This window comes from Mauremys mutica, chromosome 1 (genome assembly GCF_020497125.1).
Source record: "Mauremys mutica isolate MM-2020 ecotype Southern chromosome 1, ASM2049712v1, whole genome shotgun sequence".
NCBI lineage: Eukaryota > Metazoa > Chordata > Testudines > Geoemydidae > Mauremys > Mauremys mutica.
Genome location: NC_059072.1, coordinates 264,910,276 through 264,927,523, shown reverse-complemented (window position 1 = coordinate 264,927,523; position 17,248 = coordinate 264,910,276). Strand labels below are relative to the sequence as shown.

Here is a 17,248-nt window from a genome sequence, read left to right as displayed (position 1 = left end):
CTTATGTCCTCACAGCCGGGCGGTCCCCGGCAGTGCACTTGCCAGCACGACTCCCGAGCCTGCCTGGAGGCGGGTGTCACCGCCCGGGCTGGCTCGGGGCTCCCCGCGCTGGGGACGTGGCTGCAGCAGCCGCGCGCGGAGCCTGGCCTCGGTGCCCAGGGGAGTGAGCGCGAGCCCAGGGAAGAAAGTGCAGCCTCACCCCGGCGCGCGGACAGACACGCTCGCGGCGGCGCCTGGGGGGGGGAGGGGGCACTGACCGGCGGGGGCGGGCGGGGCCGCTCTGGGCTGCCGGGCACGCGCAGCAGCCCAGCGCTCTCGGGGGCTAATCTGCGGAATCCCGGCGCGCCCGGCTCCTGCGAGGCACGAGGATGACGGGCGCGAGGCGGGGAAGGAGCGGCGCGCGCGCGCGCTCTCTCCCGGACACTTTCCCAGGGCCTGCCCGGCGCGAGGGAGTGAGGCGATCCTGATTGGTTGAGCGCGGAGCGCTGGCCCCGCCCCCTCGCCGAGGTGAAAGGGCAACCAGGAGGCCGGCTGGCAGCGGCGATGGCGGCGTCCTTGCGGCAAGTGGTCGCGGGCAGCTGGCGGCGGCGGCCGGAGCGGCACCTGCGTGCGCTGCAGGTGAGCGGGGAGCCGGGCCCGCGCTAGCAGCGGCCGGGCCCCAGCGCCCTCCCGGAGCCGCCTGCGGGGATGCGCGGGAGCCGCCGGAGGACGCGTTACGGGCTGGGGCAGGAGCCCGGGGGAGCAGCGCTGAGCGAGCCCGTCGCCGCCCTTGTCTGGGGCCGGTGAGAGACCAGCGGCTCCTTCCGCAGGGCCCGGGGCCCAGGGAGTGTCTCTGGGATCTTGTGCTAGGTGCCCCTTCCCTGCCCCAGGGAGCTGGAAGGGTTGTCCACGTTTTTCTGGGCTGTGCCAGCTGCTGCCCCCTGGGGTGGGCTGGTAGGGACTGGTGGGAATCATGTTCAAATGGGCCTCAGCTTTCAGGGCCCTTCCTTCAGACTAGATGATCATAATGGTCCCTTCTGACCTTAAAGTCTATGAGTCTACCAGGAGCCTGCTTGTTTCTCCTGACAGCTCTGACTGCCATGGCGCCTCTCCTTTCAAATTTGGAGTAGGCACTTTTGTGTGTGTGTGTTTAAATGAGTTACTTTTCTTGTATGAGACTTGTGGTTTCTGGACTTTCCAGTCAGGATTGGGGGATGATTGTGTCAAAGGTTGTGTAAAAGCTAGTTTTCAAAAAAAAACCCAAGTCTCACTTCTATGTACTGCATAAAAACTAATGGGTAATATCTCATTTGTTGCACAACAAGTAGCAACTATGTGAAATGCTGTGCAAAATATTAACATTTTGTTATATGATATTTCACGCATCCTCTGTTTCTGAACAGAGGCATTCATATAGAGAGGTCTTGAAGATTCTTTAGGGAGGAGGAGAAAAAGGGTAGAGCTTGGAGAGAAACTTGCAGAACAAAGCATCTGCCTTGTATAGCCTTAGAACTTGTGAGCTCTGCAGAATAGTGCACCTCCTGAATGCTGGGCCAGTGGGGAGTGGAAGGGATGGAATGTGAACACCTGAGATTCTGAAGGCAGATTGCCTTGGAATGGATATCTGAAGTAGTCAAGGGAGAGAGCACCTGAAAGGGGACCGAAGCCACAATTTAACTGATCTGAAGAACGCTGAGCTCCACAGAATGGAGCCTTCTCCAGTGTTGTACCTCTTAAGGATGGTGGCAACAAAGCTGCCATACTGTGTATCTTAGGAGGCATGCAGGAGAGGAGACTTCTCTTGTCCAGAAGGTCTGCAGGAACTCGGTAAATAAGCATGGGTGTGGCCTGGATGCAGCAAATTAGAACAGATAAGGAGGGGAGGCATTGCACAGTGGTTTGAGCATTGGCCTGCTAAACTCAGGGTTGTGAGTTCAATCCTTGAGGGGGCCATTTAGGGAACTGAGGTAAAAATCTGTCTGGGGATTGGTCCTGCTTTGAGCAGGGGGTTGGACTAGATGAGGTCCCTTCCAACCCTGATATTTTATGATTCTCCCTCCCATCTCCCCTTTGGGAGCCCAGAAGAGGAAGATTTCTGAGGAATAAATGGTAGAGTGAGCAGCATATATAACTTGGTACCTGTCCAATGGAGCATGAAATGCCACAGTAGCTTATGAGCTTCCAAGGGCAGGCATCTTCTGACACAGTGAAAATAATTTATAAGGAAAAAAACAAGTTAATAGGTTACATTAATGAGAACTTTATTGAAGTGCGCAGTGTGAATTCTTACAAAGATCTCTTATACTTTAAGATACATATTCATGATAAGTATATAACTAGTGATGCATATAATGAAAAACTAGACTGTCACTGACATACTTAAAATAGGATTCTAAGCAAAATAGGAGAACATTGGAGACCTTAATTTCTTCCTCTAGAGGTTGACATATAGTATAACTGATGGTATTAGGTCAACAAGGATAATGGAGGGGAACCTGTAATTAAAGGTGAAATGCATTATGGATTGGCAGAAGCTTGCCATAATTAAGATTTTTGTTTATAAGCTACAAAGTCCATTACAAATCCAGTTTTCAAACACCACTTCCAAAAAGGGGGAAATTTAACTTGGATCTCCCATATCCCATGTGAGTGCTCTAACCACTGGGCTCAGTTATAACATGGGCACTGCCTCCATCTCCTCCAGCCAGGTTTTTGAATGGGACCTGATCTGGTAGGGGGCCTCTGAGCATGCCTATTGAATTGGGCCCTGTATGTGAGATAGATTTAGAGTGCCTATCTTTCCACAGTTTGTGGATTGCTCTGGGGTGAGGGGGGCGATAGCAGTGTACATGCCCTTTGCTGCTAAGGTTCAGTTTCATAGAGGGTAGATTGCTGAGGGACATAGTGAAAACCACTTCAAGGTTGCTGATGGCATTGTAGATCAGCTGCAGGTGGAGAAGAGCTGCTTCTGACCCCGAGAAACCAGCATTAACTGGTGGGATTGCATTGTAATGCAGGCTTTGGATGACAAGCATTGGCTGCAGAACTTTCAGACACACAATGCTATATTCCTGGGACTGTGCTGAGCTTGCTGGTGCCATCCTGCTCAGGGACACCGGATTGAGAACTGCACTGGCAGTTGAGAAGTGAGTGGCGATCGCTCTCTGGAAGTTTGCAACCCTGGATTTCTACCAGTTAGTGGGAAATAATTTTCGATTTGGAAAATCCACAGTGGGGACCCTTGTCATGCAAGTGTGTAGGGCCATTAATTGTTTCCTGTGCCTGCTATACAAGAGTCTCTCTTTTGGTAGTGTGCAGGAGATGGTGGATTTGCAGCAGTGGGATTCCTGAACTGAGATGGGGTGATAGAAAGTGCACACATTTCTATTTTAGCACCAGCTCACCTTGCACAGACTGCGTCAACAGAAAGGGCTACTCTTCTATGGATATACAAGTGCTGATGGATCACCAGGGATGCTTCACCAGCATCAATGTTGGCCGGTCAGGGAAGGTGCACGATACGGTCATCTTTAAGAATGCAGGACTGTTCAGAAAGCTGCAAACAGGGATGTTCTTTCCTGACCAGAGGATTTGGCATATCAGTATTGTCAGTGCTACAGTGATCATGGGGGACCTAGCTTACCCCTTGTTTCCCTGGCTCATGATGCTGCACACTGACCACCTCAACAGCATCAAGGAAAGAGTCAAGTGCTAGCTCAGCAGGTGCAGAATAATAGTGGAATGTGGTTTTGGTAGGTTGAACTCGCCCTGTACAATAACATTATGGCTCTTAAAATAATACAATAAAATTTTGGGGTATGAGTGTAGGGCAGTGGCACGGAGCACTGATACTATTTTCCACAGGTGGTGGTGATTTTAGCTCATATCTTGCTCTTAACGGTAACAAAGATGTAGAAAACACAGCTGCAGCTGGCATCCTGAAGCCACATGGCCCTGTATGCTGCTGGCTTCTTACTTCTATGGTGCTAGCCAAAGTCATTTAGGGTGACCAGATGTCCTGATAAAATTGGGGCCGTCCCCATATTTAGGTGTTGGTTGGGACGCAATTTGTCCCGATATTTCGCTCCGCTGGCAGCACTCGCCTTTTTTTGCTCTGCCGGCGAATCTCTTCTCTTTTTCTTCCCCACACTCCCCTCATGTCCTGATAGTTTCTCTCTCTCATCTGGTCACCCTAAAGTCATTGCAGATTGGCACGTTACTGTGGGGGAAGAAATAAGGTTACCATCCCCAGAAACCTTTGGCAGAGCATTGCAGTGTAGCTCTGTGGAAAATTTTATCAAGATCTCTCGAGGGCTGTCCTTGTGTACATAAACAAACTGCTCTGCTTTCCCACATAAAGTTAGCCAGGAGGCAATGTGAATACCAACTCTGCCTCTGTTTGTTGTACTGCTACTTATTCTAGTATGAATACATTAATGAAAAATCAATACTCATGTCCTGCTATGTAGGGGTTGGGCTTCATCTGTACATTTAAACATTGTAACAGGCAGGGTGGTTTTCATTTAAATCACTAGTCAAGAAGAGTATCAAAGAGGTAGCCGTGTTAGTCTGGTTCTGTAAAAGCAGCAAAGAATCCTGTGGCACCTTATAGACCAGGGGTCGGCAACCGGTGGCTCGCCAGGGTAAGCCAATGCGGGAGGCAGGAAGCGGCGCGAGCCGAGGGATGTTCTGGCCGCGGCTTCCTGCCTCCCGCATTGGCCTGGACCGCGAACCGCGGCCAGTGGGAGCCGCGATCAGCCGAACTTGCCGACGCGGCAGATAAACAAACCGGGCCGGCCCGCCAGGGTGCTTACCCTGGCGAGCCGCGAGCCACCGGTTGCCAACCCCTGTTACAGACTGACAGACGTTTTGCAGCATGAGCTTTCATCCGACGAGGTGGGCATTCACCCACGGAAGCTCATGCTGCAAAACGTCTGTTAGTCTATAAGGTGCCACAGGATTCTTTGCTGCTTAGTCAGGAAGACTCCATTTAATCATGGATTTCTACATAAAAGTGCATTCTTATTGGTTGTTATAACCTTAATACATATTCTTCACAACTCAGAGAGAGATGTAGGTTTCATTTTTAGAAGGCACACACTATACATTTTTAAAGTGACTTATTTTGAAAACGTTTCAGATTAGTTTTACAGCTATATCAGAAAATGAATGATTGTTTGGTTATATTCATTTACCGAAGGTAATTGAAGCAGATACTTAGTTCACCACCCAATGATTTCATATCTCCAATTCAACAGGTTAATCATTAATATTTGGAGGATTTTCTTGCCAGGCTGTATTAGGAGGAGAACATCACCAGACAGACATTTAAATTGTTTTATTTAACTAGAACAACGTTATGTACTCTGGATTTTTTTCTTCAACAGCAAACATACATTCTAACAAAACAAGCATTTGAATTTAGTTAAACCTTAAAGTTTTTTCAAATCAGGTTTGTTTTTGTTAATTGTTTTTAACTAAAATAGTTAGTTGATTTTTTTTTTAAATAGTTCATTTATGTCAGCCAGGTCAACATGAGAAATTTAAAATACTGACTTCTACAGTTAACTCAATCGTCTTCACCTTCATTTTCATGTTTGTTCATAATCTGGAAAAGAAAAATAAGCTTTCCTGCTTTTTTTCAAGTCCCAAATGATTTCTCAATTTGAAATGAAGTAGTCCAAAGGAAGAAAATATTCTTTTTACACTGGCAGAAGAAGCTACTGCTGTTAAAAGTGAGATCACTTCAACAGTCTCTGAATCCAAGTGTTTAAGTGACTTCCACCGGTTCACTGATGTGACTTTCTTTAAAAAATCATCAGCAAACGTGCTTCTTGAATGGTTCACCCTTAGCTCTGAAGTTTATTATAGTTGGCATTATGGAGGGATGATAGCTAGGACATGAACATCCTGCAAACTCCTCTTCTTCGGCAATAAAGCTTTCACTTTGGTACCGAGTATTGAGAATATTTGCAAGAAAATGAGCTAGAGAGAGTGCTTGTCCCATTCATTTTTTAATGTTTGTACTCCTCACTTTTAATGTTTGTACTCCTCACTTAATGTTGTAGGTATGTTCCTGAAAAATGTGACTTTAAGGGAAACGATGTTAGGCAAATCCAGTTTCCCCATAAGAATTAATGTAAATGTGAGGGTTTAGGTTCCAGGGAATTTTTTTTGTTTTTTGGCTGTACAGTACTATAGTTGGGAGGTGCCCCGCCTTACCGCACACAGGCACTGGAGACAATGAGGCAGGCAAGGAGACTGAAGGTGCTGTAGGCTAGGAGAAGCACATTGCGCAGAAGCAGCGGCAGCTTCCCCTATTCTGCAAGCACCAGGGGTGGGGGGGGCTCAACCCTCGGCCTGCCCATGCCACTCCTTCCCCCAAGCTCCCACCCTTAACCTCCCTCTTCTCCCCCCACCTTTACTCCGCACACCACATCTTCACTCCTCCCTGTGACAGGCTCTCTGTCACGCCCCTCTTCCAGAGCCTGCTGGCTGTCCCAATAAAGTGCAGAGGCTTTCAGTTAGGCAGCACCCATGGCTTTATTTAAACATACACAGTTCTCCCACCACCAGTGTTGAGCTATACACAAGGCTTACAGGGTTAGTTCTCTCTCTTCCTGCAGTCAGCCCACAGCTAGGAGTCTGACCTTTCCCTGGCTGGCTTTTCTTCTGGCTCCCAGCCCTTATAACTGGTGGCTTGTCAGGCCCACAGGTGGAGCCAATCCCCAGGCCAGGCATCAGGACTGTTTCACCAGCCCCAATCTATTTCCCTTGATTGGAGCTGGCTGAGCAGTGGTTATTAGGTGCTTTTGCACCAGCACCCTGCTACGCTCCCCCTTCCCCCGGCAATCAGCTGGCTTGCAGTGTTCAGGAGGGAGGGGGAGCCTGCCTGCCGAGTCCTTGCTCCTTCCTCCTGAATGCTGCAAGCCAGCTGATTGCTGCGGGCAGGAGTCAGGGGGAGGAGGGGAAAGGTGCTGATCTCTGGGGTCTGCCAGTGGGTGGGAGGTGCTGTGTGTGTGTGTGTGTGGGGGGGGGCGTAGGGAGGCTGCCAGCTGTGGACAAAGCAGGCAGCCAAACAACATTATAGCAAAGCATTGCACAGCTTTAAATGGAGCACGTTCTGTAATTGAGCAGGGACATAAGATCGAAACAATGTTAAGTGAGAGGACATTACGTGGGGAGTTACTGTAATTTTAACTCCATAAGATTGGGTCCCTAATCCATGAACTCGTTTACAAAATGTTTCTTAAACATTACAGGAATATATTGTTTCATACTATAGAATTAGGATTTATAATCCCTATTCCATGATGAGATATCTTTGAGCTATAATGTATCTTTAGATAGGGTTTTTTCCTCAAAGCATTTTATTAAAAACTTTTTTTTAAAATCTTTTTTTAAAATCATTGATTTGTATCCACCATGGTAACAGGAAATAGATTCACAAACTTTTCCTGAGGTTTCTTCCCCTGCATAGGGCTTAGCTGCCAGAACTGACTAGACTGTGCTGGAGTCTTGAATGGATCCTGGCTCTTTGTGTAGTTGGACCTACCTGATTGATTGTATGCCCCCTGTCTCCCATCTTCTCCTTGCTGTTCACAGGAGGGTCTGCATCCTGGGCTCTTCAAAGGAACCCATGGTGCTCTGCAGGGTGCTGGTGGGGTCTCTGCCAAGTGTGTCAGGCAGCTTGTATTAAAAGCAGCAGATCTGTGGCTCAGCACCAGATCGACTATTGGGCCTGACTGGCCTTCTGGTATCTCTGCTGCAGCTCCTTCGCTTTCATGCAGCACTGCTGCATCCCCTGTGCAATCTGTCTGTCAATGTCCATATTTCCAGAACTGCTCTGTAGCTGTGCTTGCACAGACTATTCTTCCCACAGGCCCAAGAAATCCAGTGCCTCCTGTCTACTCCAGGCAGGGGCACATCTGCAGCATGTAGCCAGCATGGTCCATTGAGCACTTGTGTGCAACATGGAAGAACTGCTAGGTGTGCTTATCAAACTGGGAAATTGGAAAAAGGCATTTTAAAAAATGTGTGCTTTGTAAAGGTTGTGTGTCTCTCCTGGTGTCTGTGGCCCCTGGGCAGTGGAGTTCACAGTTGTGGTCAGTGTCTGGCAATGTGGGATAGCTGTTAAGGTCAACCTAGGTCACGGTGTCTATACTTGCACTGCGTCAACCACGACAGGCTGACTTCCCCGAACAGTATTACCATAATGGGGTACTTACATCAGTGGTAGACAAATTTTGAACGTAGACACAGGCATAACTAGGCTGACGCAAGGTGACGTACATAGACCTAACTTTGTAGTGTAGACCAAGCCTCTATCTTTGTGGCTCTGGGCCAAGGCCCTGTTAAATGTATTGTAAAATGTCATCTTGTTGGAGAAGTGCTTGAAACTTGTTTTATAGATACCTTGGCTAGCACAGAGTTGCCAAACTCTGGTCCTAGCAATACATGCTCAACCAACTGCTCTTAGTGTTTTTTTTTAAATTATGGTTTTGCTTCAAGTTGAAGCAAATTTGACTTAAATCTTACTGAGTGGGTTGTTAAAAACACAATTAACTGCAACACACTGAGTTAGATTACAACTCTGTGTACTTAAGCGCTTAGTCTGACAAACCATATACCAAATGTAAACTCAGTACAGAATTTGAGTTTGATTCTCCTAGTATTTTCAATACAGGAAAAAGAGGAAGATAGGCGTGATTTGTTTAATGTAGAAGCTTTGTAAATGAATTAGGTTATTTTTATAAAACTAAGATGAAGTTCCTGTCAAAATGTATATTAAACACCTCTACTCTAATATAATGCTGTCCTTGGGAGCCAAAAAATCTTACTGCGTTATAGGTGAAACCGCGTTATAGAATCATAGAATATCAGGGTTGGAAGGGACCTCAGGAGGCATCTAGTCCAACCCCCTGCTCACAGCAGGACAAATTCCCAACTAAATCATCCCAGCCAGGGCTTTGTCAAGCCTGACCTTAAAAACCCCTAAGGAAGGAGATTCCCACCACCTCCCTAGGTAACCCATTCCAGTGCTTTACCATCCTCCTAGTGAAAAAGTTTTTCCTAATATCCAACCTAAACCTCCCCCTCTGCAACTTGAGACCATTACTCCTTGTTCTGTCATCAGGTACCACTGAGAACAGTCTAGATCCATCCTCTATGAAACCCCCTTTTAGGTAGTTGAAAGCATCTATCAAATCCCCCCTCATATATCAAACTTGCTTTGATCTGCTGGAGCGCACAGCCCAGCCCCCCTGGAGCGCTGCTTTACCGCGTTGTATCCAAATTCGTGTTTATATCAGGTCGCGTTATATCAGGGTAGAGGTGTAATTAAAACAGTTGAATAAGGTTTCTTACTTTTTCAGTTCTCTAACTGCATGACAGCTTTCCTCTTCCAATGTTAAAAGGTGTTTTCAATAAATGCCAAGGCCTTAAATCCATTTTAATTACAACTGACTGTAACTTTTCCATTTCTTCCCTTCTAATTTTCTTCTTTAGCACAAAAATCTTCTGTGCCTTCAAAGTTAAAGGGCTTTGTATTGTGGTGTTTACAAGACAGTTCAGTAGCCTCTCTTTCTAAATTAGCTGTACACACTTGGTTCAGCTGCTATAAACCATCAGAAGCTTTTCTTCTAGTGAATTATATTAACTTGCAAAGATTTTGTTGAATGTGTGTGTGATTGAGCTCTTGTGGGTTTCCCTACCCTTCTGTAGTAGTGTACAAAAAGGAGATGGTGCCTTTCTGTTGGGAGGTGGTGGTGGTGATGGGAGGAGGGTATGTGTCCCCTTACCTCCCCCTCTCTCTCAGTCCAGCCAAAATGAGGTGTCTATTCTTCTATTTCACATGCAGAAATAGGACTATATGGCCCACTCCTGCACCCGTCTACTATCCCTACTCATGTTCTCTGGTTTGTCCTTTCCAGAATAGAGTACAAAATTTTACCTTGTACTTGTCCCTCTCTTTGTACAACCCTACTTCATTTGGCCTTCGAACATACTTTATTTATTTAATTTTCTTCAAGCTTCATTTTTCCTCCTTTTCTCTAGCCCACTATGTCTGTGTCACGGTCATGCTCACACTCACTCACTCATCCCCCTCATCAGATAGCAGTTCCTTGTGGTACATTTATAGAGCTTGGTTATATGGAAAAAACATAAGGGCAGGAAGTTGAAAAACTCACCTTGATAGTGCAGTTACTTAATTATTTATTACCCTCTACCCCATTTTGTATTTGAATCCTGAGTAACCTTCCTGGGTCTAGGGATCTATAGTCTTTGTTTCCGAATCTTTAAAGCTGTGTGGAATACAGACAGAGCGACTGTCCCAGTCACTTTTGCAGTTTGGGTTTGTCCTGCTGTGTATATTTACTGCTACTTTAATTTTATTGTCTGAACCTGATCATTCTTGTGTTCCAACCGGGGGAAAAAAAAATCCCTGGGTGGCGTGGGAAGAGTCATGAAGCAGCCAGGCAGGCTTTAGAGAGAGGACCTGAAATGACTGCGAGGGGGTGGTGCATGTGTGCCTTAAAATATAAATATATAAAAACTCTTTGCCCCTTGGAAGTCTTGGACTCCACTACAATTAGTGAAGCTTAAGCCATTGGAACAGGAATAGCTCTGCACACTTTCTGGCAGTGCTTTGTGGGCCACAGCCTGAGAACCACTGCGTCACCCTGTCCCCGTCTCTTCTCAAACACTAGGGTTTTTGTTTTTGTTTTTTGTTTTTTGTTTTTGTTTTTGCTTTTTTTTTTTTTGGTTGGGTCTGCATCTCTCTACAATGGGTAGCTGTAGTGGCACAGCTGTACCGCTGTAAGGTGCGCAGTGTAGACATAGCCTTTGTCACTATGGGAGCTCGGCTTTTGCCAGAATTAGTAGTAGTTTAAACTTATAAGCTACATCAGTTGACACACAATTTCATTCACAGCAGTTATTGAGAGATTGCATGTAGTAGCTTTGCAGATTTTAATCTTTGTTTCACTAGACCATCTTCCATAAGATGGCAGTTTCAGTAGAGATACATATGTCCTAGGAAAAGATGGGTGATGCACAAAGAGCATCTCTCTGAGCTTTTGCTTCCTCCTGTAAGTTAGTCATTCTTGTGGGTGGACATCTTTCACTGCTCATCTAAAATTGCTGCCTGGAGACTCAACAATGACATGTTGATGAGAGGAAACTAATTATTTGGCTTTTGTTGTTTTAAACTACATGAAATGGAAAAACTTGGCTATTTAAGCTGTGAACTGCTAACAATCCTTTTGTAAACAAATTCCAAAATCATTGAGGATGGACAGATGTTTTGGTGGATATATAAGGGAGTAAGACAGTAGATGAAAATGTACTGTCCTTTTAGTTCTGGACACTTCTGGCCAAAATGCTAATTTGAACCTAAGAAAACTTAGTCTTAACCTGGTCCTTTAGTAGTTTCTTAGCCACATAAAATCACTTTTGCCTGCTTTACGTGCTTCTGAGGCAGAAACTGTAATCCCAGGGGGTGTAGCGTTTCAGGTCTGAGATGTACTGGCAGACCAGTGTGGTGTGTTCAAGCTTCTCTATCAGAACTAAACTCTTTCTAGTTCTCTCTCAATATATCTCTTGAGAGGCAGAGGCACTTAATTCTTCTCACCCCCCCCCTTTTAAAAATTAAAACAAAGCCCCCCCAACCTAAAATCATAGGGAGAAGAGCTACCCTTTTAAAAAAAAAAAAAGGGGGGGGTGTGGAAATGTGGCAGTAAAAGAACATTCAAGGCTTATAACTTATGGTACTCTTGCAATTTTAACTTTAATCACTGATCGTGCCATGAAGAATCAGTGCTCTTTTTTGGCAATGGAATAAGTTTGAGATCTAATACAATACATAGGGAGAAGTTTTTCATGTCTAGTATTTAATGAAAAACTTTTTCCTGAAACTTCCTGAATTTTCTTTTAGGTTTGAATGTAAGAAGTTTCAAGTGTGGTATATATGTGTAGTGGGTTTTTTTTTAAATTTCTTAGCATTTCTTAAAAAAAAAATTAAGCTGCAATGTATACATTATTCTTTTAATTAACCAAACATCTGTAATTTGAATCCTTATCCCCTCCATGTTTTTTGTAGTGTGCAACACACCATTCAAGATGGTGCCTTATAACTTCACGTACATTCTATACAGCTGAATATGACCCCAATGAAAAGGTAAGTTTTTATTTTTTTATAAAATTGCTTTACTATACTGTACCATAAACATATATTTGAAATCCAAAAGTTAATCTTTTCTCCAGTGCCTATGCTAACACTAGTAGTTTTAGTGAGACTGCCTGTCACTAGCAAAACTCCTTAAATGTTGGATTTTTAAAAAAAAATCTTACTCTTCAGGCAAATAAATTATCCTTATTCTTGGGAGTGTATTTGCCCATGCCCTGGACATAATGTACATTTCTTTCACATTCCAAAACACATTTGAAATAGTTATTTACACTATACTTAGTCATTTTTTTGAAGAGGTGGAGTCCCCATTTCTTGAGAATCTTTAAAGCTAGATCGGACCAAACACTGCAAATTACTATAGACAGCAACTCTGCATTAGCAGCAGGACATTTATTAAATGATCTAACATCTTCCAAATCTAATGTTTACGAACAGTTCACATGCTAGGAAGGTATAAAGATGAGACTTTACAGGGCTAGCAGAGAAGAGTAAATCCTCAAGTTGGAGGAGGTTGCCAGCTTCCCCCCCCCCCTCTCTGTGTCTGGCCCATTAATTGACTCAGGAAGTAGCAATCTAGGTCTGCAGCTACTAGCCAAGCAAAACTTTTTCTAATGGGAGGTACATTCACTTGACTTCCCTCTAAGTAAATCTGCTTGGATGATTGCAAATACTGTGGCTGCATGTGCTCTGGTATTGAGGGGAAAGTATAGCAGCTGTGTTTCACTCTGGGGAATACAAGCCATAGATTTACATGTCTGCATAGAAGCAACTGACAGGGGATGACAGCTACATTAGAAAATGAAGGGCAGGGGGAACAGGAGTTGTAGAACAGCTTCTTAAAAGTAACTTCATTCTTGGGAGAATTTGATCATGAATTTGCACTTGCGACATTTCCTACAAGTCTTGACTGTCACTTATTCAAGACTGCTCCTCCCTCTCCCACTATGGTTAATTTCCTCTCTGTCATGAGGATAGCTCTGTATTGGCAGTGAAACAGGGTGCTTAGCTTCCCTCAATCTGTTAATTGGAAGTCCTGTGAGTACGTGCAGGGGGTAGTGGGTGTCAGTGGAGCTCAAACTCAGTTATCTGAACATTATTTAAAAAAACTGAATTTCAAGATCTTCTACTAATTAGGGGAAATGACCTACTCAGGAAAGACAGCATGTTGCTCAAAAGCAATGTGTGATGTTTCTTGCTGGATGTCAAATGTGTCCTCTGTAATAGCAGGAACAAGAGTTGAGTGTCTCCTCCTGTTAGTGTGTCTATTGCAGAATTGACTGACTTTATTTCACATAACTATACTGCTATCGCTCCCTTTGTGGCTACTCTTATTTTGGAATAAGTGGCTTGCTTTTTTTTTTTTTTTTTAATTTTAGTCTAAACACTTACAAGGTGATGTAAGAAACTGAGGCCAGGAGAGGGGAGGCACTGCTATATTGAAACAAGCGTTTCCACACAAGGAGACCTGATTGTAGTTATACTATGTCTTAAATTCATACCTTGGCTTACAGTGCTGTAACTTTACTGTGTCGACAGGCCCGTATTCTAGTATAATTGTGTCTGCACTGGGAGGGTACTACTGCCTCTCAATTATGCCAGCGTAGTTAAAGTGACAAAACTCCTAAATGTGGACAAAGCCAAAGAGTTCAAGCCTGATGGAACAGCAAATTCCAGTTCGGAGTTGGCAAAATTACATGGAAGGAGACCAGTTTGATCACTGTTGATCTGAATTGATTGTCTTCCTTTCCGTCAGAATAATCAAGATTAGACTGTGGTATGAACAAAGTTTGTTTGTTTGTTTGTTTTTTTATTTATTTTTTTTCCCCTCTTCTCATTTACACAAGGCCCACCGGTAAAAATCTATGAGGAGTGTTTGGTTTTTTTAGTTATATTTGTGTTTAAAAAGAAAAATGTTGATTTGTCAATATCTTTCTTCCCCCTTCAGACATTTGAGAAACTCCTTATCGCCAACAGAGGAGAGATTGCATGCAGGGTAAGTTATAACTTTCAAGCATTTATCATTCTTGAACTCTTTTGCTATAAGATTACTTAAATACTGAAAACTTTTTTTTTAAATAGGTGATTAAAACATGCAAGAAGATGGGCATTAAAACTGTTGCTATACATAGCGATGTTGATTCCAGTGCTGTAAGTATTGTCTGATCATTTTGTTCCCCCCCTTTTTTTTTTTAGCTTCTTTCTGAACAACAAAGGAATTCAAAGTGTTGCACCACTCGGCAATGTGACACCTAACCTTTAGGCACCTAGGAAATCTCTGGAATCCACAAAGCCTGGATTAGGTGCTTAGGCTCCATATGCAATGCATGGGGAGCAGGTAGTGTAAACCTGGCCTAATACAGCAAAAGTAAAGTATCCTACACTAGTTTAGATGATACCTCTTCCTCTGTAATAAAAGTTAGCAAGTAGGTAGCCTTTTTTCGTTGTTGTTGTTGTTGTTGTTTTGTTTGACTCTGACCAACTGGAAATAGTAGGTAACTAATAACAGTGTTTTTATAAAATGAGTTTATACAAATGAGGAAGGGAGAATGAAACAGTATAAGAATGATGGACACGAAAGTTGGGTTTCCAAGAGGTAGGTAGGCTAATGGGAAAGTCTTCTGTGGGGTGAAATTATGGGGAAAAAAGTTGGTGTTCCTTTTAAAAAAAAATAAAATAAAAAAAAATATTGTCAAAGACTGTTGAAAATCATTCCAGGGGAATGTCTGAGTGCCAATAATGGCGTAAATCTATCTTTGGTACATATAGCCCCATTGCCATCGTATCTGAGCACCTCAGTCTCTACTAAGAAGCAGCAAAGAGTCCTATGGCACCTTATAGACTAACAGATGTATTGGAGCATAAGCTTTCCTGGGTGAATACCCACGTTGTCAGTCTCTACTGTAGTTCTCCTCTCAACATCTCTTGTGAGGTAGGATGTACTCTTCCTCATTTTTGTAGATGGGGGAACTGAGGCACAGAATTTAAGGGCTTAGCTACACAGTGCCACAACCAGAGTACAGAGGTGTGAACTGTAGAGCTCTCTGACTGCCCCCAGGTAATACCCTACTGGCATAAACTTAAAGGTACCTACTTCATGTTAATGTAGTCTTGTTTGTTCACACTGATGTAGTCCCTATTTCAAAGTATCTTTACATTTATGCCAGCAGGGTCTACATGGATCATTTAGAGCAAGGTCTGCATGGAGCATTTAGAGTGCATCACTTCAAGGCACTCTGCAGTTCATACCCCTGTAGTCTGGACCAGCCACTAATGACTTGCCTGAGGTCACACATGAAGACTGTAGGAGAGCAGGGGATTGACCCTGGGTTTCAAAACCCAGGTTAGTGTCCAAACCCCTGGATGGTCCTACTGGACCATCCTTTTGTCCCTGAGAAGAATAGAGTATCTTCATAACCTCTGGCTGAAATTCAGTCCAGGGCAGTGGTAATTGGAAGATATTGCTGTTCAGTGTACTGTGAAATGAGTTTTTGGTCTCTTGTTCAGTTCCTAGTGGGCAGGTGTCAGTGTCACAGTTTCAGTAAATGGTGCTTTTGCCGGTTTAGTTGGAAGCCAAGGATTAAGTGGGTGCAGTGAATAGCCTACTGTTTCACTAGGGTATGCCTACGCCACAGCAGGGAGCATGCCTGCTAAGTATCGAGGAGAATGCGAAAATGAGTTAGTTAGCATAAAGATAAGTTTGAGATGATAAGATGGAAAAACTGAAGCTGGTAAGTCCATAACCCAGGGTTATGTTGTAGCTATATTTTGATTATAACTGGTTTTAGCACGGTTTTTAGTGAGTGTTTTTGAGAATTGTGAATTTTTTTATTAAAATGCTGTCTATATTGATAACATGGGAAGGGTATTGATGCAGATGTTAGTTTAAACTATGTATAATGTAAAAAGCCAATAAAGAGGTGGCAGAAATGTGAATATGGTAATGCATAGGTTTAATGTTAATTAGCATAATAATAGGTTATAAAAGGAGTAGTTTTGTGGAAAACTCTAGTTAATACCCAAAAGTATATAATTAAGGGCAAGTTTACACTACAGTTCTGCTGACCTAGTGCGAATGTGGATAGCGTGAAACTTGCATCACATGGGATGGGGGCTTTTTCACATCCCTGAGCAACGTAAGTTATATCAACTTAAGCAGCAATAAGAATGAGGAGTACTTGTGGCACCTTAGAGACTAACAAATTTATTTGAGCATAAGCTTTCGTGGGCTAAAACCCACTTCATCGGATGCATGCAGTGGAAAATACAGTAGGAAGATAATATATATATATATATAAAATCTCTTCCTACTGTACACACACAGAGAACATGAAAAAATGAGTGTTGCCATACCAACTATAACAATGCTAATCAATTAAGGTGGGCTATTATCAACAGGAGAAAAAAAATTTTGTAGTGATAATCAGGATGGCCCATTTCCAACAGTTGACAAGAATGTGTGAGTAACAATAGGGGAAAAATTAGCATGGGGAAATTTGCTTCGGGTTGGGGGGCTGTCTATAAGCGAGGACTGGCCTGTCTCCCAAGATCTGTGAGAGTGAAGGATCGTCCTTCAGGATAGGTTGTAGATCCTTGATGATGCACTGATGATGCACTGAAGAGGGGCTGAAGGTGACGGCCACTTCCTTTGTTAGGCCTGTCCTGGAGTAGGTGACTTCTGGGTATTCTTCTGGCTCTGTCAATCTGTTTCTTCGCTTCAGCAGGTGGGTATTGTCGTTTTAAGACTGCTTGATAGAGATCTTGTAGGTGTTTGTCTCTGTCTGAGGGATTGGAGCAAATGCGGTTGTATCTTAGAGCTTGGCTGTAGAAATTGGATCGTGTGATGTTGTCTGGATTAAAGCTGGAGGCATGTAAGTAAGTGCAGCGGTCAGTAGGTTTCCGGTATAGGGTGGTGTTTATGTGACCATCGCTTATTAGCACTGTAGTGTCCAGGAAGTGGTTCTCTTGTGTGGACTGGTCCAGGCTGAGGTTGATAGTGGGATGGAAATTGTTGAAATCATGGTGGAATTACTCAAGGGCTTCTTTTCCATCAGTCCAGATGATGATATCAATGTAACACAA

The 17,248-nt window shown here is 44.0% G+C and overlaps 1 protein-coding gene across 1 annotated transcript in view; it reads left to right on the top strand.

The window, feature by feature from the left end:
• Positions 1-489: 489 nt before the first annotated feature.
• The window catches only part of PCCA (propionyl-CoA carboxylase subunit alpha), a 417,465-nt gene continuing 400,706 nt past the window's right edge, over positions 490-17,248 (top strand). Inside the window, exons 1-4 of the mRNA XM_045009001.1 lie at positions 490-618; positions 12,080-12,157; positions 14,115-14,162; positions 14,249-14,317. Of these exons, the coding sequence (XP_044864936.1) occupies positions 544-618; positions 12,080-12,157; positions 14,115-14,162; positions 14,249-14,317 (270 nt within the window). The 5' untranslated portion in view covers positions 490-543. The remainder of the gene's footprint in view (positions 619-12,079; positions 12,158-14,114; positions 14,163-14,248; positions 14,318-17,248) is intronic.